The following is a 24,745-nucleotide window of genomic DNA, read 5'->3' on the forward strand; positions in this document are numbered from 1 at the left end:
AATTTTGTGCTGCATTCTTTCTCAGGAGAGGAAGCTAGTTCTGCAGACAAACATTCCTTAGACATTACAAAGAAAAAATGTGCAAAATATGTAATTACCAAACCAACAAAAGATGTCATCAACCTCGTTTATCAAAAGACTCACCAGTGACTTGGCTGAGCAACACTCAGGAAAAACCCCTTCAGATATTCCAAGTGTGTATGTCCACACGACAGTTGGAAGATGGATGAGGAGTGTTCCAGCATTCGTAATCACAGAGAGGTTCTTTCCCTCTGTCTCATATTTGTTGCTGCAGACAAACGTGTAGGAGGAGGAGTGTAAGGCTTTAGGAACTTATTGGGGGGGGGGCCTTGCTGGGATGCTCTCACTTTCCCCCTTCCATTGCTTGTGCCGTTTCAATGTTTAGAACATCTGTAAAGAGTCATTGAGAAATCCTTTGAATCTAAGCAAATATACAGTATACAAATAATTTAAAACAAATTGCTTATAGACTTGAGAATTTCAGGCCTTCAGTGAAATGAGATCAGATCAACCAATGATCAAGAAAGGGAGTACAGGGAGAGTTGGCAAGGGTGAAGAGATGTTGGAGGGCAAAGGGGAAAAAACAGCCCTACAAAACAATATACTTCACACTCATGTTAATAGTAACACCATTTATTTCACTTTAGAGTGTCTTACAGTGCAATCCTATACATGTTCACTCAGAAGTAAGCCCTATTGTGTTCAATGGGACACTCTCAGGTAAGTGTGTATAGGACTGCAGCCTCAGCGGTTCACATGATCACTTTTAATGACTATGGGTTGTGTTCTTACCACATTCAGCCATTATTCAGTGACTGTGAATGCTTGATGTGAGAGTTTCTTTCCCCTTGATTCCCCGAAATAATGTGAAAAGGTGTTGCAGTATAGTAGCACACTCAAAAATGATATTTCTCAAGAGAAACTGATGTCAACATCAGTTATTCATTCAGGCACCCCCGTCAACACAAAAAGTTAATAATAATAATAATTATTATTATTATAAACTTTATTTATATCCCGCCCTTCTCCCTAAAGGGACCCAGGGCGGCTAACAACATGTAAAAAACACACATTTAAAAACATAAATTAAGACAAATAGCAGATAAAAACATTAAAAACACATTAACAGAGACCTTAAAAAACAGTAGTCAGATTAAAAGACAGAATATAAAGAAAAAGTTCCTTCCTCTTTGGGAGTTTTCTCTTGGGTAATCTTTGAGTACCCTAAAGTTCCACTGACAAGAGATTGTTTTCCCTTGCTTGTACCATAGACCAAGAAAGGATTGTTCTATTTCACTCCCCTGTTATATGCTACTGTGAGTAGCCTGTTTAACCTGAATCGTTTTTTGTTATGCAACTGAGATTTCTTTTTCTTGTTGTTACTCCCCTCCCCCCTTTTTAGAATGATTTATAAAGCCTATTTGACCAGGGAAAGAAGTGAACTTTACCCTTTACTTGGTAGGTGATCTTGATTTCCTGACTTTTATGATGAGCATTTATTGGGGCTAAAGTGATATGAATTTGTAGAAGATATTAGCTGGATGTATTTATGATTGTTCCTTTCAAGCATGTCCATGTGGTCAATTCTTCCACTGTTGCACTAAACAGGAAGGATAAGTACGTGGGATGGCTTTGCATGGAAAAAAAAAATTCTAATTAGTGTGTTGCTTTTGAGTCACAGTTGCCATTTTTGACTATGCTACTGGGTAGGTCCTGCTAGTCTTTAAATGTTAAGATGTTTTGCCTCAAGTGATGTGTGGGAAATGGGGGTGAGTTAAACAACTGGATCAGGCAGAATCCATCACCTCCTCTATCAACCCCCTCATGTGATTCTTTGAATTACACCATGAGGGGATTCTAAAACCCCAACTGCTTTAATCATGTCAGGCCCTTTCTTTTAAATAGCAATGGGGGGCTCCCTCCCACACCTCTCTCTTTACTTCCCCTATGTGGGCTCCTTTACTTGCTGCCACCATATGCATCAAGTTCCCATCTTGCATCCTGATAGCATTCTGGAGGTTTGTCCAGAAGTTGGAGCAGATATGGCAGCTCAGTGCTGTGGTGCCTGCACAAAAGCAAGAGGCTGGGCAGACTGCACTTGTATGAAAGCTCCAACATGGCTGTCCATAAGCCAGATGCCTGTAAGTTGGGGACTGTCTTTACCAAAACCTTTTCCAGTAGCCTGGTACATTTCTCATTCAAAATCTGAATTCCTTTTGAAGATTGGTTGCTGCTTTTTGGGGCTTCATTTTGTTCTTTTGAAGACATTCCACCTGTCTTACTGGTTTTTGCTCAGGCCGTCAGAAAGAGACTGACATCTTTGAGAGTTCACTGAAGCAATTTAAAGACTCAGGAAAGAGCCAAATCATACTGTACCAAGGCCAGATGGGATATGGAAAAAGCCAGCTAATGGCTGAAATTGCCTTCTTAGCACAGGCTCCTGGTCAGAGGTTAGTACTTTTCTTGGGATAAGTTGTTTTGAATGCCCAGCAGGGAGCAAAAGTAGGGTGGGAAGCTGTAAATAAATCAAATAAGTAAATAAATTTCACTTTGGACTGGTTTGGACATTACTTCAAACGTACTACCAGCCCCATGTGATAAAAGATGTGTGTAATCACGGAGCATGCATATCCTGGCCCTTCCACTCTGGGAGAATTTTAAAGCATTTTGCTTAATCAGCTAGGGGCAGTGGTTCTGAATTCCCCAAAATGCAAGGGGGAGGGCCAAGATATATGCATTCATGGAGCATACACATTTATTTTTTTTAAATTGCAGAGGGTCCAGTGAACATTTGAAGTGTCATCCAAACCAGTTCTGCATCTCATGTTCTGAACAGGTTAAGAATCCCCCATCTACTCCTCAACCTTTTGAGCACTTCATATGCTCCTTTTGGGCCAGGGCCTGCAGAGGTACTTCCAACACTTGCATATCATACTGGAGCCCAGACACCCCTTTGGATTGCATGGGCCTCAAGAACACATCTTTTCTTGGATTTTTCTATGACCTGTGAAAGGAAGTGACATCTTGCAAAGCAAGGGGTTGTCACAGTTTGTGATATTCAGTCTTTTCAATAGTGGAAAAAATATGTGCTGAACTTCTTCAAATGCAGCTGAAGAATTCTCCAGATGAACATTGTGTGTACATATGAAACCTGTTTGTTGCAGGAGATCTAGATATACTTTTTTCAGGTAGCCCTGAAAGGTAATGGGGAGCTCAACTCAGTTCAAAATTAGTTCATCCCGCTAAGATAATTTGTGCTCACATTGAGCTGGGTTCAAATTAATTCATTTAACTTCAGTTCCACTCTTTATATTCTTTATGTTCTATTCTTTATGTTAAAGACTCTCAGCGCAATCCTAACTTGCGCTGGAACAGGCAGGCCAGTGGGCCAGTGCTGTATCCAGCTCAAGTTTGGGGCCAACTGTGGCTCCGCCGAGGGCAAGGGGAAACTTTTTCCCCTACTCTGGGGAGAGCTGCAGCAGCCTCAGGAGGTGGCGCAGATCCAAGCAGAACAGAGCAGACAAAGGCTGCTTCATGCTGCCTGGGAATGGGGGTCAGGATCTGACATAACTACTGGGTCTTGGCCCTGCCTCCTGCTCCCGCCTGCGGGAACACCCGCCACCCACCCTCCCCACCCTGGAACATCTCCCTCCTGCCTCCTCCCTGCCCTCCCCACACTCCCCCCCAGAACCCTTCATCAGCCAAGCTCAGCTGAGACAACCTTACCTCTTGCTACAGCCACGGAGGCCAGATGTGGCCTCCTTGGGTCCGCGCACCTCCATGCAGTGGCGCAGCTTACATGCGAGGAGACGCAAACATGCTTTACAACAAATTTGTGACCCTCCCAAGCCGGTGCAAGGGACTTGCACTGGCCTTGGGCATAGTTTGGATTGTGCTCTCCATGTCGTTCCCTATGACTCAGAGGGCATATGATCCTAATACATCAGTAGTGTGTTCCTTCTCTATAGAATGACCACCTTTTATAATTATTTTATTTTTTCATGTTTAGTTAATTCACTGAAGGCTTCATGCTTCTTCTCTCCAGCACTGGGACATACATATCTGCTATTTTAGAAGTGGATACCAGAAGTATTGTGTTTCTCTCAGGAGCAAAGCCATCCCTTTCTATTAAACAGAGGCAGAAAGTTACATTCTGGTGATGCTAGCACAAGCAGATTACTAAGAGGAAAGTGTGGATTTCTCATGTCTAGAAAAGTCCGAAGGCAGACCAGAGGCAAATGTCTCCCCTGATAGCATTTGCCTTTGGCCTAGGCATAGAGGCTATCTGGTAATAAGAAGGTGACAGAGATTGTTGTGCCAACCAGGGACATCATTTAAGACCCTCCGCAATGTAGAAGACCTGCAGAAAAGCAAGAAATTGTTCAATAGGCCTCTGGTACGATAAGTCAGTGCAGTGGAATAAGTTACAGCATCTTATTTTAAAGTAAGAAGTGGCAAACCTTAGATCTAACTCAGAAGCTGTACTACCCAGTCTTAGATGTGTGGGGATACCTTGAAATGCAATGGGTGCAAGAAAGACACCTTGTTCTTACTTGAAATCATTCCTTGCCAGCTAGTATGCATATGTGTGAAAAAGTGAAGTGAACCTCAATATTGAAAACAGGTTCCAGGGTTGAGCCGAAGGGAGCTCGTATTAAGACTGTTCGTTGTATGTTTACATTTTCGTTTAGGTATAGAAAACAACAAGGAACTAAATATTAAGTTATTCCATTTGCCTCCCTGCCTCATTATAGACACAAAGAGTTTAACTAAGAGTTTAACTGTGGACCACAACATTTATTAAATACAAGTTTGGTCTGCATATAACTACGTGGAACATGAACACCCCAACAGTGCAGTCACTTATCCACCAAGTTAAAAGCCAGCAAAAGTCAATTATCTTGATGCACCCTGGCACCAGTCAAGCACTGTATCAGATTTGCCCTTTTCCTTTCCTCTTCTTCACCAATACACTTAACTGCATGTCAAGGAGGCTCTTAGTGTTGTCGGCACTGAGCCAGACAACTTGGTTTCAACAGCTTTTTTAATGATGCCAGCGGTTTAATGAATTAATGATGCTTTTGTCTGGAGTCATGTTGATGATGTTTTATGTGCTAGCTCCTTTTTTGGTGTGTTATTAGCACTTGTTGTATGTATTATGTTGGATAATGGTCTTTATGGTTTTATATGCCATTAGCCATCTTTTGTATCTTTAAATAGAAAGGTGGGACATGCATATTTATAATTTAAAAAAATGTTGGATTTAACAAGGTCATTGGGGATCCAGAATTGGCTCTCATTTTTTTCCTTGAACCAGCAAGCCCCAAGGGTTGGTGCTGGCATATATATTACAATTTCCATCCTTTTGACTGGAGTGTGTGCATGCTAAGAGGAGTGAAAGTCATCAGGTTGCATCTTCAGAATTTTGTCTCATGTTTTGCTTTCCTTCTGCAGTCGGCCTGGAGAAGTTTTATGTGAGAAAACTGTGAATTATGTTGCAGTGTTCAGTATTCTGGAATTCTTGTGCTGTAGTTTTCATGCTCACTCTAAACCCTCTTAGTTGAACCTGGATAATCAGCAGCATCAATACACTAGGAATAAGGGATGTTTTGTGATAACTTCCCTGCTTTAGCGAAACAAATTACTAGTCTGACTTTTTGCAGTCTCCATATGACGATGGTTCAGTTGATCTTCTTGTAATCACACAGGGTTGTGGCAATAGAGCTAACAAAGATAAATATGTGGCAGAACTTCTTTGCTGCGCGAACACTCATGGCTATGTTCCTGGGGATTGATACTTGTAAGACCTATGATGCGAGACAGTATATCCTTGTGAACAAACTTCGGGGAATAATACAGGATGAATATCTTTGCCTACTCAACAATCTCTTTCACGTTAAGGTAAAGGTGCAACTGTGCAAGTCCTTTTTTCTGTGGGGAACTGCTTTCTGGTGCTTGAAGGGGAATTTTTCACAATTCACCATTCCACCAAGGTCTAAATTACACATGATAATCATCACGTTGCTTGTCCAGCATATCTATATTTTGTTAATGTAATCAGCCACAGGAAGCCTTGATCACGATTGGGGGGAGAAAGATGTTACCCTTTGCTGCCATCACCATCATGGGGCTAATCTGGATTAAGACCACAGGGGGCCAAATAGTTAAAGCCTCTTTCCCCCCACACCATGGTTCCATATGAATCAAAGGTCCTATGGCTGCTAGTTGTTTAATAAAATACATGCACAGGCACACAGGTGAGTGCACACACACAGGACCAAATAGTATGATTAATGTCATATGTAACTTGGGCCTCAGCATCTGGATTTAGTGATGGCTGAAGAATTGCGCGTATGAATATTTGGGGAAGACAACATGGGCTTTATAGTTGAGATATACAGATCACTTGGTAAAGCATTCTGGAATGGCCATGAAGGCGCTGACAATCTGATCATCAACTCTTATCATGTAAGTTGAATGAACCTGCTGAATCCCTACAGTATATTCCTCATGCTTGCTTATTGCTACTGCATGAAATGAAGAGCAGTAGGGCCAGTTTGGAAGGTGCATCCAAATCTGCACATGCTCGTTTAGGGACCTGAGTATCACTCCCCCTTTCAGTGCACTGTATCACTTTTCATAATTGTGGGGAAGGAATTCAGATGAAGTTCAGAGATATAGCGTTGGACATATGGCCTGAATCAACCTCAGGTCTTACAGGTAAATTTGGCAGTGGAATGGGAAGTAGGATGGGGCTGCACATTCATGAGGCCAACTGAAGCAGTTGCCTCAGGCAACAGATTGGTGTGGGTCACCCATCTCTGTCTGCCTACCTGCCTCACTGCTTCTTTGTCCTTCCACTCCCTAGACTGGAAAAGGCAGAGGGGGACAAATAGGAAGAGGAAATGTGGAGAGGAGGAGAGTCCTGAACTAGAGCATGGGAGAGTGGGAAGAGCAGAGGCTGGCACATTCAGAAGGCGTTTGACACGGTCCCTCACCAAAGGCTACTGAAAAAACTCCGCAGTCAGGGAATTAGAGGACAGGTCCTCTCGTGGATTGAGAACTGGTTGGAGGCCAGGAAGCAGAGAGTGGGTGTCAATGGGCAATTTTCACAATGGAGAGAGGTGAAAAGCGGTGTGCCCCAAGGATCTGTCCTGGGACCGGTGCTTTTCAACCTCTTCATAAATGACCTGGAGACAGGGTTGAGCAGTGAAGTGGCTAAGTTTGCAGACGACACCAAACTTTTCCGAGTGGTAAAGACCAGAAGTGATTGTGAGGAGCTCCAGAAGGATCTCTCCAGACTGGCAGAATGGGCAGCAAAATGGCAGATGCGCTTCAATGTCAGTAAGTGTAAAGTCATGCACATTGGGGCAAAAAATCAAAACTTCACATATAGGCTGATGGGTTCTGAGCTGTCTGTGACAGATCAGGAGAGGGATCTTGGGGTGGTGGTGGACAGGTCGATGAAAGTGTCGACCCAATGTGCGGTGGCAGTGAAGAAGGCCAATTCTATGCTTGGGATCATTAGGAAGGGTATTGAGAACAAAACGGTTAATATTATAATGCCGTTGTACAAATCGATGGTAAGGCCACACCTGGAGTATTGTTTCCAGTTCTGGTTGCCGCATCTCAAAAAAGACATAGTGGAAATGGAAAAGGTGCAAAAGAGAGCGACTAAGATGATTACGGGGCTGGGGCACCTTCCTTATGAGGAAAGGCTACGGCGTTTGGGCCTCTTCAGCCTAGAAAAGAGACGCTTGAGGGGGGACATGATTGAGACATACAAAATTATGCAGGGGATGGACAGAGTGGATAGGGAGATGCTCTTTACACTCTCACATAATACCAGAACCAGGGGACATCCACTAAAATTGAGTGTTGGGCGGGTTAGGACAGACAAAAGAAAATATTTCTTTACTCAGCGCGCGGTCGGTCTGTGGAACTCCTTGCCACAGGATGTGGTGCTGGCGTCTAGCCTAGACGCCTTTAAAAGGGGATTGGACGAGTTTCTGGAGGAAAAATCCATTATGGGGTACAAGCCATGATGTGTATGCGCAACCTCCTGATTTTAGGAATGGGTTAAGTCAGAATGCCAGATGTAGGGGAGAGCACCAGGATGAGGTCTCTTGTTATCTGGTGTGCTCCCTGGGGCATTTGGTGGGCCGCTGTGAGATACAGGAAGCTGGACTAGATGGGCCTATGGCCTGATACAGTGGGGCTGTTCTTATGTTCTTATGTTATGTTCACATAATTGGATAAAGCATTCAGTGTGCTGTGTCAGGCAGAAATGCACCAGAGCCATAGTGCCAGGTCTTGAGTCAAGTCCTGAGTCTCCACCTCCTTGGCTCAAGTCGCCCACGAGTCATAACAGTGGCTGTCATGACTCATTCAGAGCTGTTTTTTAGTCCTTTTGACAAAGTCCAAGTCTTTTTGAAAAGCAAGTCAAGCCCTGGAAATTGAGAAAAAAAAAAACCAAGTGAGCACACACACAAAAGCGAGTCTTGACTTGAATCCATTCATGTCTTTTCATTTTTAGGGTAAAACCCCCCAAGTCCTAAGTCAGTACCCAAGTTTTTGACACACGTGACTCAAGTCCATGCAAGTTGAAAAACAGGCATGTTCACGGAACCTAGTCATCTGAGTCTTGGCCCATCCCTGGTGTCAGGTGGTTATGGGCTGACTTGGAGTAGAATATCCCTTGTTCTCTTTCTCAAAAAAATGTAATGAAAAAACTCTGTAAACTAGAATTTATGTATGTAATAAAAAAAAAATAAAAACCAATGCATGTAATAAAAAAACAATGGTTTCTTTTCCATAGGGAAAGGAACTTTAGGAGGTGGCAACTTGGAGCAGACAGTGAGCAGGGGATGGGTTCAAGATCCCTTCCCTGCATGACTTAGCCACTCCAAATTGCTGCCTCCCAAAGGGCTTTTCTTACTTGTCTTTGTGTGTAGTATGTACTTAGGCCTCTCCACTGCTCCTGGGTATGATGCAGAAGTCTCCATGAACCCAGAGTCCTGCAGCTTTCAGAGCTCATATAAACAATTTCCATTCCTTACCTTACCCCTCAGATGACTTCCTTATCCCTTCCTTACCCCTCAGATGCCTCTGCAAAAATTGCGGTGGGTCCTGATACATGACACTCAAGCTACCACTAGGGCAGTGTTTCTCAAACTGTGGGTCGGGACCCACTAGGTGGGTCATGAACCAATTTCAGGCAGGTCCTCATTCATTCCAATATTTTATTTTTAATCAATTAGAGGTGATGCTCCCATGGTATGTGACCATTTGGAGAAATGTTACAGAACTATACTTTTAACAGGCTACTCTGTATATGCTTTTAACAATGAGTCAATGGGGCTTACTCCTGGGTACGTGTGGGTAGGATTGCAGCCTAGGATTGTTAAAAATTTTCCACTTCCAGTCATGACATCACTTCTGGTGGGTTCTGACAGATTCCCATTCTAAAAAAGTGGGTCTTGGTGCTAAAATTTTGAGAACCACTGCACTAGTGAACTAGTGAACTCTGGTGAACTCTGGAATACCAAGCCAAATGTCCAGCAGTCACTCAGAAAAATACTTTCTGAATTCACCCATTCGCAATATTCTGTGAGATAAAGTGGGTATCTAATCTATTACCTGACTTGCAAATGATCTCAAGATGTTCTATAACACCAGCAGTGTTGCTAGCAGGAATGTGGAGCTCTCTACTAACCACAGAACTGTGGGTTGCTTTCTTTTTTTTTTCCCCTGGTCAGTTTTCCATATCAGAAGTGGTTTCCAGATTGGACAATGATGAGAGGAACAGAGAGATGGAAGGCATTCTTAAACATATTATCAAGAAGGGAAGTGATTCTTTTCCTCATGTGTTCTCTGAAATATACAATGCGTCCTCAAAAACGACTTGAGCTGATCTCTCTCACCTTTATCAACCCTGGATGGTCTCAGAAGTGTTTGAATTCAGTTGACGTTTGTGCAAAGCTGCATTGTCATGCTTATGTAGAAGCAGTGTGTTGTATACAGGGTCTTTAGTCTAACTTGAACCTATAGATCAGGGGTGCTCAATACGTCGATCACAATCGACCGGTCAATCGCGAGGGCAAAATGAGTCGATCGCGGAGCCAAAAAAGTGTGAGCACCCCTGTTATAGATCATAGATAGATGAGCAACTGGGGGTTGGATCGGTAATGAGGCCATCCTTATCTGATCCCTGACAACCTTACTGATTTTATTCTAGGCATGGCAACAGGGTTTGGTCCCAGTTTCACACATTAGGAAAAGAAGGCCCAAATCCTAACCAACTTTCCATCACTGGCATAGCAGTGCCAATGAGATGTGTGTTGCATTTTGCAGTTGGGTGGCAATCATGGAGGCCTCCTCAAAGTAACGATATGCTTCTTTCCTTACGTCAGAGCTGCATTGCCCTTGTCGGTGCTGGAAAGTGGGTTAGGATTGTGCTCCAATTGTTTCTAAGCTGTATAGTATCAATGTTGGTGGTGAATGATATAGAAAAGAGAGATATTCCAACTTTAATGTTACATGTGTTGTATCTAACATTTGTAATATGTAAAAATACTTATTTTTATGCAGCTCTGTACCTCAGTATTTGTACTTAACCACGGCGTCCACTCTGCAAGATGGCACCAAGTTGCCTGACCTTGAGTAGGTCATTTTCTGTGGCAAACATGTTTGGCAGCAACTGCACATGCCTGATCTCGTCTGATCTTGGAAGCTAAGCAGAGTCAGGCCTGGTTAGTACTTGGGTGGGAGACCAGGTGGAATACTAGGTGCTGTAGGCTTCATAGTCTTTTGAGACTGAAGGTTGCCAACCAACCATGTTTGGCCTTACTATTACGGAGGTTCAGGTGGCCTGTCTCATGTGGTCCTATTGAAGAAACATTAATTAGGTGTGTTATTTGCTATGTATATGTTTTTACTGAATTGTAAAATGCCATGGTGAAGCAACATCTCGGGCAACAAAATAACTTGAGCCCCTTAGAATGTTAAGAAAATGGAGCAGAAGCGTGCAAACAAGAGGGTGGACATTTCAAGAAGCAACCAAACTGGGGTGGAGAAATTGCATTTTCTGCTTCGGGACACTTTCTGGCTTATCAGTGACATGCAGGCCCTGTAGTAGCATACTGGCTGAGCCTGAAACAAAGCTCCATGACACTAGAATCGCTTCATTCTGAAGGGTCACTGTTGTTGGTTGGTTTGGTTCTTTTTTTTAGGTCGCAGAGAAGGAAGTTCTCATTTTTGTCATTGATGAAGCTCAGTTCATTGATTCAGTCTCCTGGGATTTCCTGGATAACTTGATAAAGAATTTTTCCATCTTCATTGTCATGTCTCTATCTCCACTGATGCGCAAGGGACGACAGCTTTGCTCTACTGCAGCCCGAATTATGAAGAGTCCAAGCACCACCTATTTTCAGCTAAGGGAATTAACTCCTTCAGTGATTGTTCGAAAGGCCTGCCAAGACCTTGGGGTAGTCAGTATTGCCAGGGAGCTTGAGACGTAAGTGGGAAACACTTATCTAGTTGATCTTTTCAGCCTGTTAGGTTGAAAACAAAGGCAATCTATGGTCAGCAAAGGCAATCTATGGCCAGCTGAGATTTTCATTAATAATAAAATCATTTTTAGTATTAAAAGCCTGATTCATTTGGGCATTTATCTGGTGGTTGTTTTTTTTTTTTTGGCGGGGGGGGGTCAATTTCAGTATTCATTTATATAGATTTTTCCTCACTCACATTCACTTGTTGGCTTTTTACCCCTTTTAACAATTTATGTTTCTTACTTCAACTTTTTGCCTCTTCCTGTCACTGCAGTGGATAGTGAACATCCTCTGAACAGAAGAGATGACATTGGTAGCTAGTGTCAGAGCTCTAGCGCACTCTTGCTGCCACTCCTCTCCTCCACGCTTCCTCTTCTGCTCCATTCGCCCTCCCTTCGTTTCTAACCCATGCAATGGAGGCGAGTAGGTGGACAGAAATGGGCAACTCCCACTAATTGGCTGCCCAAGGCAGGCAGCCATCCTCATGGATGGAACCACCCTGAATAAAAATGGCAGACACAAGGAGGCAGTAGCACAGGTGACTCCTGCTGCCTGCCAGACAAAATAATCACTCCTAACCTTGAATGCCAAATGGGTAATGCATGAGTACTAGTATTTGGAAAATGAACCCCATCACTGTGTACCTCTTCACTGTACATCATACTCTTTCAGAATGCATGGGGGAGGGAATTAAACCTCTTAGAAAATATAATTCATTTAGGCTGCAATCCAATACACACATCCTTAGGAGTTCTATTAAATGCAATGACAAGCATAGGATTGCACTCTTGTCTGTCCATTTCCCATTCATTCTGAAAATGAATGCACACCTCTACAGATCACCCATGCCACCGCAGTCTGCCACTGCTGCCACATGAGGTACATTCTTTCCCTACCTTGGACAAGCTTACTTCACTGGTTTCATCTATGGTCCTGTCCCTTAGCCATATTCCATCATCACCCATGATGTACACCGTGGGTTACCTTACCCAGCTTCTCCTGATTTTCTGTGAGCTACATTCCCCCTCACACCAATTGATTCAGAAAACAATTCTACATTTGCTTTTCAGGTAGCCTGTCAAAGAGGAGTCATAAATTGTGGGGAGGGCAATGGGACAGAGAGGTAGGGAAGGTGCCAGCATAACCATCAATGATGTTGCACCCTTCCATAAAAGGCCAGTTAACATCAACTCCATTGACTTTACCATGTCAGACAGCTCGTGCTTTAATATGAAGCAAGAGCAGTCTACCAGTATTAGGGTGCAATCCTAACCAACTTTCCATAGCTGTGCCAGTGTGGCGTGCGCTGCATCCTGCAGTGGGGAGGCAGTCAAGGGGGCCTCCTCAAGGTAGGGGCATGTTTGTTATCTTACCTTAGGCCTGCATTGCAGCTAGGGCAGTGCTGGAAAGTTGGTTAGGATTGCACCCTTAGTCTTTAAATCTAACAGCACAATGCACACATGGCTTTGCTGCTCTGACACTTCTCTGTGCAGCACAAAAGCAGGTGCCAAAATTTCAGCAAAGCTCAAATACAGCTCACTCTCAGGAAAGTCCTTAGGGCAGTGGAAGTAAGTGTCCATTGATCCTGTGTGACTCACAATTGCAGTCTCAACAGTGTCTGGCTGTGCAGCATCTGTCCAGGAACAGCTGCAGCTGCTCTGACCAGTTCCAAGGAGTCTTTGTACCAGGTTCACCACTGAGCTGTTCATAATCAAAAGGTTCATGACTGAGCTATGAAAGTTCTTGGAGCCCAGGTGTGACTGGGGTCTACTGTGTTGGGAAAGTGAAGCATCGGTTTAGAGTAGTAGTTCATGGATTGTGCGTCAGATCTGTGAACTGATCTGTGATATTTTCCTTCTTTCCAGGTTCTTAATACAAAGAAGCCATGGAAACCCTTTTTACTGTGAGGAGCTCCTCCGGAACCTCCACTTAAACAATGTGCTTCAGTTTAATGTGCTGGAGGAAGAGGAAGAAAGCGAGGATGAGTGGGACAACCTGTTCAGTAAGCTTCTGGCCATTTTCTGTTCACATGGCATAGTATCCCGTACAGCAATGTTTCTCAAATTGTGGGTTGGGACCCACTAGTTGGGTTGCGAGCCCATTTCAGGTGGGTCCCCATTCATTTCAATATCTTACTTTAAATATATTAGACTTGATGCTACCTTGATATGTGACTATATTTGGGGAAATGTCACAGATCTGTACTTTGAACAGGCTACTATATATATGCTTTTAACAATGAGAGTCAATGGGACTTACTCCTGGGTAAGTGTGGGTAGGATTGCAGCCTAGGATTGTTAAAAATTTCCCTGCTTGATGATGTCACTTCCAGTCATGACATCACTTCTGGTGGGTCCTGATAGATTCTCATTCTAAAAAGTGGGTCCTGGTGCTAAATGTGTGAGAACCAGTGCTGTATAGCATCTTCTAGAGCAGCATTTCTCAACATTTGTCCCCTGCTCCACCACTTTCACATGGTCCACCTGTTGCAAGTACCACTGGAAGTAACTGGTGATGACATAATCGCCAGTGACTTCTGAGTTGGGAAGCCAGATGTGACATGACAAACATGCGAAAAGCTTGCCAAACCTACTACTGCTGTTGCATTGCATCACTGGTCTTGCTGCCGGGCAGCAGGTCCTGGGGTCCCACGAGTACCACCAGATACTACCTCAAGTACCACCGGTGGTACCTATAACACTGGTTGAGAAATGTTGTTCTAGAGATAAACAAACTTTCGGTGCATGTGGTTGAAGGTGGTGGTAGTGATAGTGCAAACCTCTTGACAACAGTATAATAGGAGATAGTCATGCATCAGGATTCCCTTGATACAGCTCCAGCTTAAGTGATAGTGGCGGGAAATCCCAGAAGTGTCACTGTCACCCAGGCAGGGTTGGCACCATCCCTTGTCTTCTAGTTAGCCAGTCATAGGTAGGGGAATATAAATTCAAGACCTATACAGTCTTGGGGAAGAGAGTAGCTGTGTTTCTTTCCATGAATCTCTTCACCTGTTGAAGCAGCACAGATGGGGAGGGCGTACATTTCACTCTGTAGCCCACTTATTTGCATCCTCAGCATTCACCAATTAATCAAATGGAAGTCAAATTAGCTCTGGGACTTGCCCTACTTTTCTTTGGGCAATAGCACTTCTTAACATTGCATCCCTCAACTTCTTTCTTTACCTAGTATTTGGCACTCTAGAAACCTTTCTGAGTCATCACTCCTTGCTCTGGCTTGCCAGCCCTTCAAGCAACACCATCACTATTGCAATTGTTACCCTGCACATGCCTGATCTTGTCTAATTTTGGAAGCTAAGCAGGGTCAGGCCTGGTTAGTACTTGGATGGGAGACCGCCTGGGAATGCCGGGTGCTGTAGGCTTATACCATAGTCTTTCGAGACTGAAGGTTGCCAACCATAACTATTGCACTACTTGCCTCTCGAATACCAAAATATGCAGCACACACATACACACAGAGTTTGTGCAAAATAAGCAACCTTGCATACATTGTGTTGATTCTCATTACGAGTTGTAAGCACAGAATTTGAAATTGTTTTGGAGCAATCAGTTTATGACCATACTTATGTGTAGATAATTTTTGCCATTTCTCCACACCAGGTGTGACTTCAGATATCAGTCCCACAAGCAAATTGTAGTCAATGACAGAACTCCCTGTTATCACCTGGAGTTCAGTTGGATGTTTTAAAAACATGTGTTTAAACCCTGTTGTCTCATTGTTCTTCCTTTCCTCTCCTCCCTGGAGGGACTGCACTCAAGGTTCAAGCCCACCAACCATGTAAGAGCCATGAAGAAGAATCCTATATTTGTACGATCAGGCAGAATGTGAAGTTGCACAACATAATGCTGCCTCCAACATTAAAAGGTGAGGGGTCAGACCAGTCTCTGTGAATTCCTGGTTTCCTGAAGTGCCACTTGGGAGCTGCATTTGGAAGGCCAGTACCAGGTACCAGAAACTATTAAGTCCAAGTGAGGTCTTGATGTTGTTTTTGAGCCTTTGGCTGCTTTAATACATGAAGCTTAGGATGACGCTTCACATTGCCAGAAGCAAGGACTGCCGCTGGAAATGGCATCCGCATGGTGAGTTATACTATGATGCCCCACAGCATGTTGTAACACTTGCCCTATGGTGTGACTTCATGCCTTGAATTTAACTGCCCCCAACACTGATTGGCAGGGTGCTTGCAAAGGCAGAGAAACCCATAATATGATAAATGAGTATGATATCATGGAGTGAGTGTTATCAGTGGCATTCTGGGGGGAGGGGCACAGGGCAAGGTTTTGCAAAGCGTCTCAACCTGCCATGTAAGCTGCCCCTCCCCCTCGCCCTCAAAGCCACTCCAGGTCGCAAGAGCAACATGGAGGTGTTGTCTCTTCATTGCCCTTGCTGCCCAGAATAGCTTTGATGGCAAGGGGTAAGAGCAGCTTACAAGGTGTGTTGAGATGCCCTAGATGCAAAACCTAGCACTGTGCCCCCCTCCAGGAATGCCACTGAGTGTTATGACCTGTCACAGGGGAACTCGACATGGGGTTTCTTGTGTAGTTTATGTAGGAAAATATATTTATATTCTACCTTTCTCCTCCTCTGGGAGGAGTTCAAGGTGGCTTACAACTTCCAGTAAAAACACAAACAAACCAAATTAAAACTAAGTATGAAGTCGGCAACCAACTCAGACAGAGCAACTAAATGGGAAATAGCAAGGGCACATCAAATGTGAGACATGTTCTTCTTCCATGCTTTAGTGCTTGCTTTGTTTAAGTGACACATATACACTAGTCATTCTTTGCCTTTTTTTTTTTTTAAAAAAAAAAGACATATTTTACATATGATTGCAAAACTGCTCCAGGGGTCAGGGAAGTGGAACAAGCTATGTTGGCGACATCACAAGTTTTAGCCAGATGGTGCTTTCCTCTGTCAGCTTTCCTTCATTTCAGATTGCATCATGATGCAAAGCTCCCTATGAAAGAAGACAGATCTGTTCGTATTCTCATTCACAGGTGTGGTTCCCAACCCCATCCACATTGCTCTAATACAGAAGATGTTTCAGAGCAACAGTCAGCCGCCCAGTCAATTTACACATAAACACTTTCACCTAAATTTTGTACTATTTTTACTATTTTGAATTATTTAAATTCTAAGCTGCTTTTTGTAGCCCAATCTGTGCAGAAAAAAGGAGGGGGGTGTAAATTTAATAAATGTTGCTTCTGTCTTGATCATAAATTGTTTCTGTAAAAGGTTACTTTGTTTGTTACACACTGAATGTTTTGGGTGCATCTATCAGAGCCAACTTAGGGCCCAATTCATAGCCCACCAGGACCGCCAGGCAGTGGAGAGGTGAGTGGGGTCTGGAGGGAGGCATTCCAGGGTGGGGGGGGAGGTGGGGGACTGGGAGAGAGCAGGGAGGAGGCGTGGTGAGGGGGAAGGGGTGGGACCAGTGCCGCTCAGATCCACCAGATCCTGAGACCAATGTTGGGCCTTGTGGCCTGACACGATACACCTTGATTCTGTGCCAGCTCAAGAGCCACCACAGAATTGAGAAGCCCTATTGCTTGGCTACTTCCCTTACCTGGGGGAAAGGGATGAAAGTCTCCTTCCCTCAAGGAGCTGCCACTGGCTGCCTGGCATGCATTGGGTGCTGCAGTAGCCATTTTGGCACTGTGGCAGCGCTGTGCACCCAGCCGGTCAGGACTGAGCTGTTAACTGTCTTGTATAAAGCAGAACACAATTCAGCAACACTTTGACTTCCATTGCTTTGTTCTTTCAGCTGTTTTCAATTATAACTGTTTCAAATTTTGTCCACATGATTTCCTCTTTCATCTAACCTCCCATGATGCCTGTCAACATTCTTATGCTTATTTTCTTTTATTTCCATTTATTTAGGTTTTGCATGCATATGCATGTGTTATATAGTTAGCTATTTCTGTTTTACACTGGCCAAAACAAACTTGCAAGCTAAATTAGGCTATGCTTTGACATTCATCCATTTTTTATTTTCATCCATGCTCTTCTCCCTAACCAGAGAAAGTGCAAGGCATTGCTGTAAAATGCTTTGTAGGCAAAAGATTCAGCTCTTTGCAAATGCAACAATTTAGAATATAAATCTAATCTGATCTGTAGTTCTACTAATGAGCACTTTTAAAGATCATGTAGCTGGTACACTGTGGCTTAGGTTGTGATATGCTCTTCTTAAATACCCAACTGTTTGTCTGTGTGAATTCAGGTCTGTGTGTATGGTTTTATTTTCCTTTCCAATTAGGGATTGCTCTAGCAGAATTAGATAACATGAACCCTTCAGAACAAATGGTGGTGAAATGTGCAGCTGTCATTGGTGTGACCTTTGAAACAGAATTGTTGCTCCACATCCTCCCTGAATGGACCAAGATGAAGATGAACCAGACATTGGCAGCCTTGGTGGAATCCAACATCTTTAAATGTTTTGGGGACAGAAAAGACTTGCATCATCTTGAACTAGAGGAAATGACTTCCAAGGAGCTATGCATCAACATTGTGAAACCAGTATGGCAGGGGTCAGGGCAGGACTCAGGTATGCCTGTTCCTCTGAAAAGGGTGTTATATCAAATATTCCAATTCGAAAGATCCCAGTGTGTGTTTCCATATGTGCGTTTTGTGTTGTATGGTTAATGAATGTAACTTAAATTAGCTGGCCCATTTTCTGCCCATTGTCCCTCACTGAGCTTCTAGCATCATCTTTCCTAGGGCCTGGAAACAATGCATTGCAAGGTTAGTTTTTCACCTGTTTTATGAGATGTGCATGTCCATTAAGGGGCAGTGCTACCTGAGTGCTGGCTTCCTTTGGAGGAGGGATCACTGGAGGCTTGTGGTGTTTCTCCAATATTTGGCTTCTTTACAAATATTCAAGTTGAGCATCACTGTGCGCTCCTACAAGGCAGCAACAGATCACATCTGATTCCCAGCCAGACAGCTTTGCCCTCCAAAAGGTGTCTTCAGTCTCTCTCGGTTTCATCTCAAGAGTCCAAACTCACTGTTTCTAACCTATCTAGAATGTCCTGGTTCCAACTAGGTTCACCCCCACCCCCAGTATGTCTCTTTTGAGGAAGAAGAAGCACACATTTGTGCACTTGTCTAGTTTGGCCCCAAGAAACACCAACCTAGACATCCAGGGTTATTAACAGGCATAACCTCAACAAAGAATTGACTGACCAACAGCCATTATATTATTAGCAGCAACTGTTACCCTGCAGATGCCTGATCTTGGAAGCTAAGCAGGGTCAGGCCTGGTTAGTACTTGGTTGGGAGACCACCTGGGAATACCAGGTGCTGTAGGCTTCTACCATAGTCTTTCGAGACTGAAGGTTGCCAAGCATTATATTATTAAGTTCCCACGAGTAAAGCAGGAAGCAGAGCAATTACAAACACCATGGCTTTAGGCGCAGGCTGTGCAGTCCAGTATAATGGGGGAGGAGGCTCATGAGAAAGTGGTCTAATCTGATTCAAGAAACAAAGTTTTCTGTTGCTCTTACTTGTTAAGAATCACTGAGCTTCTAGGATTGGCAGGGATAAAGTTGAGGGTGGAGTGGTGTTCTGGTACTTCTCCAACAGAAGGAACATTAATGTTCCTATTATTGAGTTATCAGGTGCTGCATTTGAAACTTTTTTTTCCGAAGGACCTTAGCTGAGAAAAACATCAGGCTCATCAGGAGGCATACTGAGAAATATGCCAATGGGCATCTGCTAGATCATCATCTTTCCCAAAGGCCACCAGAGAGATAGTATGTCATTCATATTACGTTAAGTCTATACTCCTATGCAAATTTATCTGGGAATAAGTCCTAATGCACACAGTGGGACTTAACACCTGAATAAACATGCATAGACTAGCACTCTGCCAGACGTTTTATACATTCATCAGGGATATATTTTACTCCATTTTCTAGTTTTTATGCATTTGTCTTAAACAATTGCAACCCACTCTGAGTTTGGGATGAAATGACCTATACATAAAGTATAATAATGTCCACATTCAGAATAAGTGGTAAGAGAAGAAAACACAATAATGAAGGAATTTAAAGTGGATGTGTTTGTTGTATAGTCTTGTGTGAATGATGGGGTGTTGTCAGGGCTGGCCTTAGGAGCTGCAAGGCCCAATTGGAAACTTTTTATGGGGCCCCCAGGTTCGCAGCCAAGATCTATAGAATCTTAGGGCACAATCCTAACCAACTTTCCAGCACTAGCATTGTTGTGCCAGTGGGGTAAGTGCAGTTAGGGGGCAGTCATGGAAAGCCTCCTCAAGGTAAGGCAATGTTTGTTCCCTTATCTCAGAGTTGCATGGCCCTTATGTCAGTGCTGGAAAGTTGGTTAGGATTGTGGCCTTAGAGATATAAACAAAAATTATAGACTTTACATTTCTATGTAAATGTAAAATGGAAAGCAATCAAAATGTGTGCTTAAAAGGTGCGTGTGAGTTAATGGACCAAAGGGATCGAAGTGCATTTTAATATAAACTTGCATACGTGTAAGCCTACAAATAAACAAACAAAATGTGTAGATTACTTTTGAGAAGTAAATAGTTACAAAGCCACTTGTTTTAGTAACTGAAATGATTTAGTAAAACATTTTTTTTTTTTATCCTTGCACTGGGGGGAGGCCTTCGATGAGGGGCCCAATTGGAAGCAGTTGGTCCAATTAGCCTAAAGTCAGCTCTGAGTGTCATGACAAGCTCTTGCATTTCCAAATTTACCATTACAGCACTGAGTTACAGTATATTTCAGCAGGAGGAATTCAGTGCTATGAGAGAGCAAACACTGAGGTCTGATCTCATCTTGTCTTTTAGATCTTGGACCATTCGTTGCCAAAAGACTCAAGCAGGAGGAGACAGTGATGCACTGCAAAGTCATGCGGTTCTGTACACCACTGTTGCAGGAAGCAGCCTATGAGCTCTGGCTCAAGAGCCAGAAGATAGCCTTACATCTCAAATGTGCCAGTTACCTGGAGAGGCAGGCTCACAAATGCAGATGCTGTGGGGAAGGAGACTTCATTCCTTTCCATCGCTACGCTGTGGAAGGCATGCTGTATAACATTGATCCAGAGGAGCAAAGTGCTGTGTTCGTCAGGGACAGTGTTCTGAATGAGGCTGCCTCTGTCCTTGTTTCTCAAACAATGGTGAAACTGATGTCTCCTGGACTGGAAGGTAAAGCTGAGTTCTTAACAGGCACACAGTTTCAGTAATGCTGGTGCAACAACTGACTTGCCTTGGATTCTGTTCATAAACCAGCTAGAGTGGTCATGGGTTATGAGGGAGCAAAGGCACAATTCTGTACATGGTTTCTTGGAAGTAAGCCCTATTGAACACAGTGGGACTTACTTCTTAGTAGATATGCATAGGATGGTGCTGCAAGAGTAGTAATTTTGTAGAGAGCCCAAAGATCAAGATAGATGAAAGCCCGAGGCATAGTAGAAGTCAGTGAGAAAGTTACAAGGAAATCTTCCCCGACCCAATTAAGAAAATTATAGAGGTGGTACTTAATTCTCCCTTCTCTGTCACTCTTCCCCTTTAATTCCCCTCCCCTGCCATTTTCTCTCTTACAGAATTCTAAACCAGTGTTTAGACTGGTACAGGTACCACCTTTGGTACTTCAGGTGGTGTCTGGTGGTACCTGTGGGACCCCCAGACATCTGCTACCTGGCAGCGAGACAAGTGTATGACATGACAAACATCAGTTGGTGGCTCGGCTTGATGGGCAGAGCTCCAAAGCATGCTTCTCATGCTTTAAAAAGTCCTCTGGTTCACCTTAATCCTCTTATTGGTGTCACATCAAATCTGGCCTCTCAGTGAGAGCAGATGATGGCATCATCAGCGGTTATTTCCGGTGGTACTTTCAATAGATGAATCATGAAAAGTCAAATGGCAGGGGATAAACATTGAGAAACATTGTTCTAAACCCATGTGTTCATTGGAAATGCATATCTGGAACACCATTGTGGGGAAAAGCAGCTAAAAGACCTGCAAGGGAAAATTTGGGGGGGATGGGGAATCATAGAATACTTGAATTGGCAGGGATTTTTTGTAATTGGCAGGGCTTTTTTTTCCGGCACCTTTTTTTCCCCCTCCTCTCTGCCCCCACCTTTTTTCCCCCCTGCCTGCACCGCCCCACCCCCTTTTTTTTCCTCCTCCTTGCCCCCACCTTTTTTCCCCTGCCTGCACCACCCCGCTCAGCACTGCTGGCTAGGGAGGGATTCGAACCTCTAACCTTGTGCTCCACAGCCCAGCACTCTCTCCATTGGGCTATAGGAAAGTCTATTGTTAAAGTGTTCAGAACTAATATATAAGGTCTTGAGCCCAGCTGGTGGCCATCAGTGCCTCAAGTATTAGTTCCAAACACTTTGAGCCTAAGATCTCTGGTGGCTCAATGGCTAAACTGCAGGTCTGTGGAGCCAGAGGCTTGGGGTTCAAATCCCAGTGAGGAATAATTTTTTTTTTTAAGGTGCTCCATGGCTGCAAAATATACAGGTTGGTTGCTAGTTGCAAAAAGGGGGGCCAGTTGAGGCTGCAAAACTCCTCAAAGTTCAGTCCCAGGCAGGCTCTTTTTTGAACTTTTTTTTTTTAAGTCCCAGGTAGGACTTAACCCACAGCCTCCAGCAGAGGGCTCACTCCAGGAGCTTAACTGTGGGTTAAGTCCTAACTGGAACTTAAAAAAAAAAAGGTCAAAAAAGAGCCTGCCTGGGACTGAACTTTGAGGAGTTTTGCAGCCTCAACTGGCCCCCCTTTTGGCAACTAGCAACCAACCTTATATTTTGCAGCCATGGAGCACCTTCCCACCTAAAAAAAATTATTCCTCATAGGGATTTGAACCCCAAGCCTCTGGCTTCACAGACCTGAAGTTTAGCCATTGAGCCACCAGAGTTCTTAGGCTCAAAGTGTTTGGAACTAACACTTGAGGCACTGATGGCCACCAGCTGGGCTCAAGACCTTATATATTTGTTCTGAACACTTTAACTACTGTATAGGCTTTCCTATAGCCCAATGGAGAGAGTTTTCCTATAGCCCAATGGAGCACCTCCCCACCTAAAAAAAATGGGGTGTTTCACTCCAGCTGTGGCAGGAGTGGTTTTTGCTATCAGGGAGCTCACACGGGATGGACGTGTGTGTGCGTGCGCGTGTATAAAAAGTGGTTTAAAAATAAATAAATAAATAAAAAGTTGTGAGTTCCTGCACCTATTTTTTTACAAAAAAGCACTGAGAATTGGAATGGGGCTTCGAGGTCATCTAGTCCAACCCTTTGGTCAGCACAGGCAACTAGATCCTCCCTGACAGATGAGCATCCAGCCTTGAAAGCCTCCAATAAGGGACAGCCTACATCTGCATGAGGCAGCCTGTTCCAGTGCCAAACACAGGTTGGAAATTCTTCCTTATGCCTGGCCTAAATACACTTCCTGTAGCTTCAGCCCACTGGTTCTAGCCCACCAACAGCATTTCCTTCCCTTTTTTGTGATAGCCCTTCAGATTTTTGAAGATTGCTATCACATCTCCCTTTAGCACTTGTGTACCTGAGGGGAGGTTAGGGGGCCAAATGCCCAGGTGGCACCCCATGGGAGGGCACCACAACCCTTCCCCTGTTGCCATTTTTTTCTTTTCTTCAGGCCCATTTTTGAGGCTTTTGAAGGCCTTTCAAGGGCCAGAGAGGCCAAGGGACAGTCTCCCTGCCCTCCAGAAAGCCTTCTGAGGCCTTCAAAATGTCAAGAAATGGCACTTCTGTTTTTCTGTGAAAACTGGAAATGATTTTTTTGGTCGGGGGGGGGGGAGCATTTTGTAGTACTCACCCCAGTTGGCACCGGGGCCAGGTTCGCAATTGTCCTTTAGTCTTCTGTTCTCCAAAAACATACTTCCCAAGATGACTTGTCTGGGTTCACATCTCTATCTCAGTTCCTCTCACTACAGAGTCCCCTATGGCCACCACACACAATCTCCTCTTTGGATTACAGCAAGGGTTCCTCCCATGTGTAGCTACCCAAGAGTCCTTCTCCTCCGTGGTCTGTGGAACTTGGGGTGGCAATTCTTGACCAGATGGCAAGTCCACAGTGGGAGTTTGGGATCAGGTGCTCAGCTCCAGTGGCACAGAACACCTCCTAGATTTCTGATTCCTCAGAATCACGTGCTTCCATACAACCACATTGTCCACTGGTATTTCCTCTTCTTCAATAGCACTTCCTCCTCCTGTCTCCCTTCAGTTCTTCAAGTTTGTCCAAGAACACCTAACTTAATGAGTATCAGCATAGAAAGATATGCCACGTGCTATCACCTCCTCCTCCAGCAGGGAGACTAGCTTGCATTTCAAGCAGATGTAGTTCATATCCTCTGCTGGCAAGAAAAGAAATGGGGCATGTACCTTGCAGGTCACAACAGTGGTTCTCTCATATTGCTTGGAGCTACAAAAACACCAACAGCAATCTCTGAACCTCCTGCTGGTCCAAAGATGAAATTCTGGATGAAATTTCCTTGTTGGATCACCCTGTGTATGAGCTCACTGCTTTGGGTGTGATCATAGAATCATAGAGTTGGAAGTTACCTAAATGGTCATCTAGTCCAACCCCCTGCCTGTACCAGGAAAATCCTCCTAGAAGAGCATCTCCAACAGCTGCTTGTCGAGCTTCTGCTTGAAGATCTCCAGTGAGGAGAATCCATCACCTCCCCTGCAATTTATTCCACTGCCGAACTGCCCTTACTGTCCAAAAAGAACTTTCCAAGAATGAAGTTAGAACAAGCTCCTCCCACCCAAGAAATGTGGCTGTTCCCCTTAGATCAGTGTTTCTCAAATTGTGGGCTGGGACCCACTAGGTGAGTCCCCATTCATTTCAATATTTAATCTTTATTATATTAGACTTGATGCTACCATGGTATGTAACTGCATTTGGGGAAATGTAACAGATCAGTACTTTCAACAAGCTAATATGTATATTCTTTGAACATGATAGTAAATGGGACTTACTTCTGGGTAAGTGTGGGTCAGATTGCAGCCTAAGATTGTTAAAAATTTTCCTGCTTGATGATGTCACTTCCGGTCATGACTTCACTTCCGGTGGGTCCTGACAGATTCTCATTCTAAAAAGTGGGCCCTGGTGCTAAATGCGTGAGAACCACTGCCTTAGGTGACCAGTGAGCCATTAAGAACTCATTT

General features: G+C 44.0%; 1 protein-coding gene across 1 annotated transcript in view; it reads left to right on the forward strand.

Moving 5' to 3' along the window:
• ADCY10 (adenylate cyclase 10) overlaps positions 1-24,745 on the forward strand; it is a 78,963-nt gene that overhangs the window by 25,026 nt on the left and 29,192 nt on the right. The window contains exons 12-22 of the mRNA XM_066624527.1: positions 1,424-1,479; positions 2,318-2,471; positions 5,730-5,922; positions 9,780-9,870; positions 10,685-10,687; positions 11,260-11,536; positions 13,439-13,575; positions 14,495-14,497; positions 15,336-15,455; positions 17,848-18,135; positions 20,404-20,760. Coding sequence (XP_066480624.1) covers positions 1,424-1,479; positions 2,318-2,471; positions 5,730-5,922; positions 9,780-9,870; positions 10,685-10,687; positions 11,260-11,536; positions 13,439-13,575; positions 14,495-14,497; positions 15,336-15,455; positions 17,848-18,135; positions 20,404-20,760 — 1,679 coding nt within the window. The remainder of the gene's footprint in view (positions 1-1,423; positions 1,480-2,317; positions 2,472-5,729; positions 5,923-9,779; positions 9,871-10,684; positions 10,688-11,259; positions 11,537-13,438; positions 13,576-14,494; positions 14,498-15,335; positions 15,456-17,847; positions 18,136-20,403; positions 20,761-24,745) is intronic.

The sequence above is a fragment of the Tiliqua scincoides genome, chromosome 4, assembly GCF_035046505.1.
Source record: "Tiliqua scincoides isolate rTilSci1 chromosome 4, rTilSci1.hap2, whole genome shotgun sequence".
NCBI lineage: Eukaryota > Metazoa > Chordata > Lepidosauria > Squamata > Scincidae > Tiliqua > Tiliqua scincoides.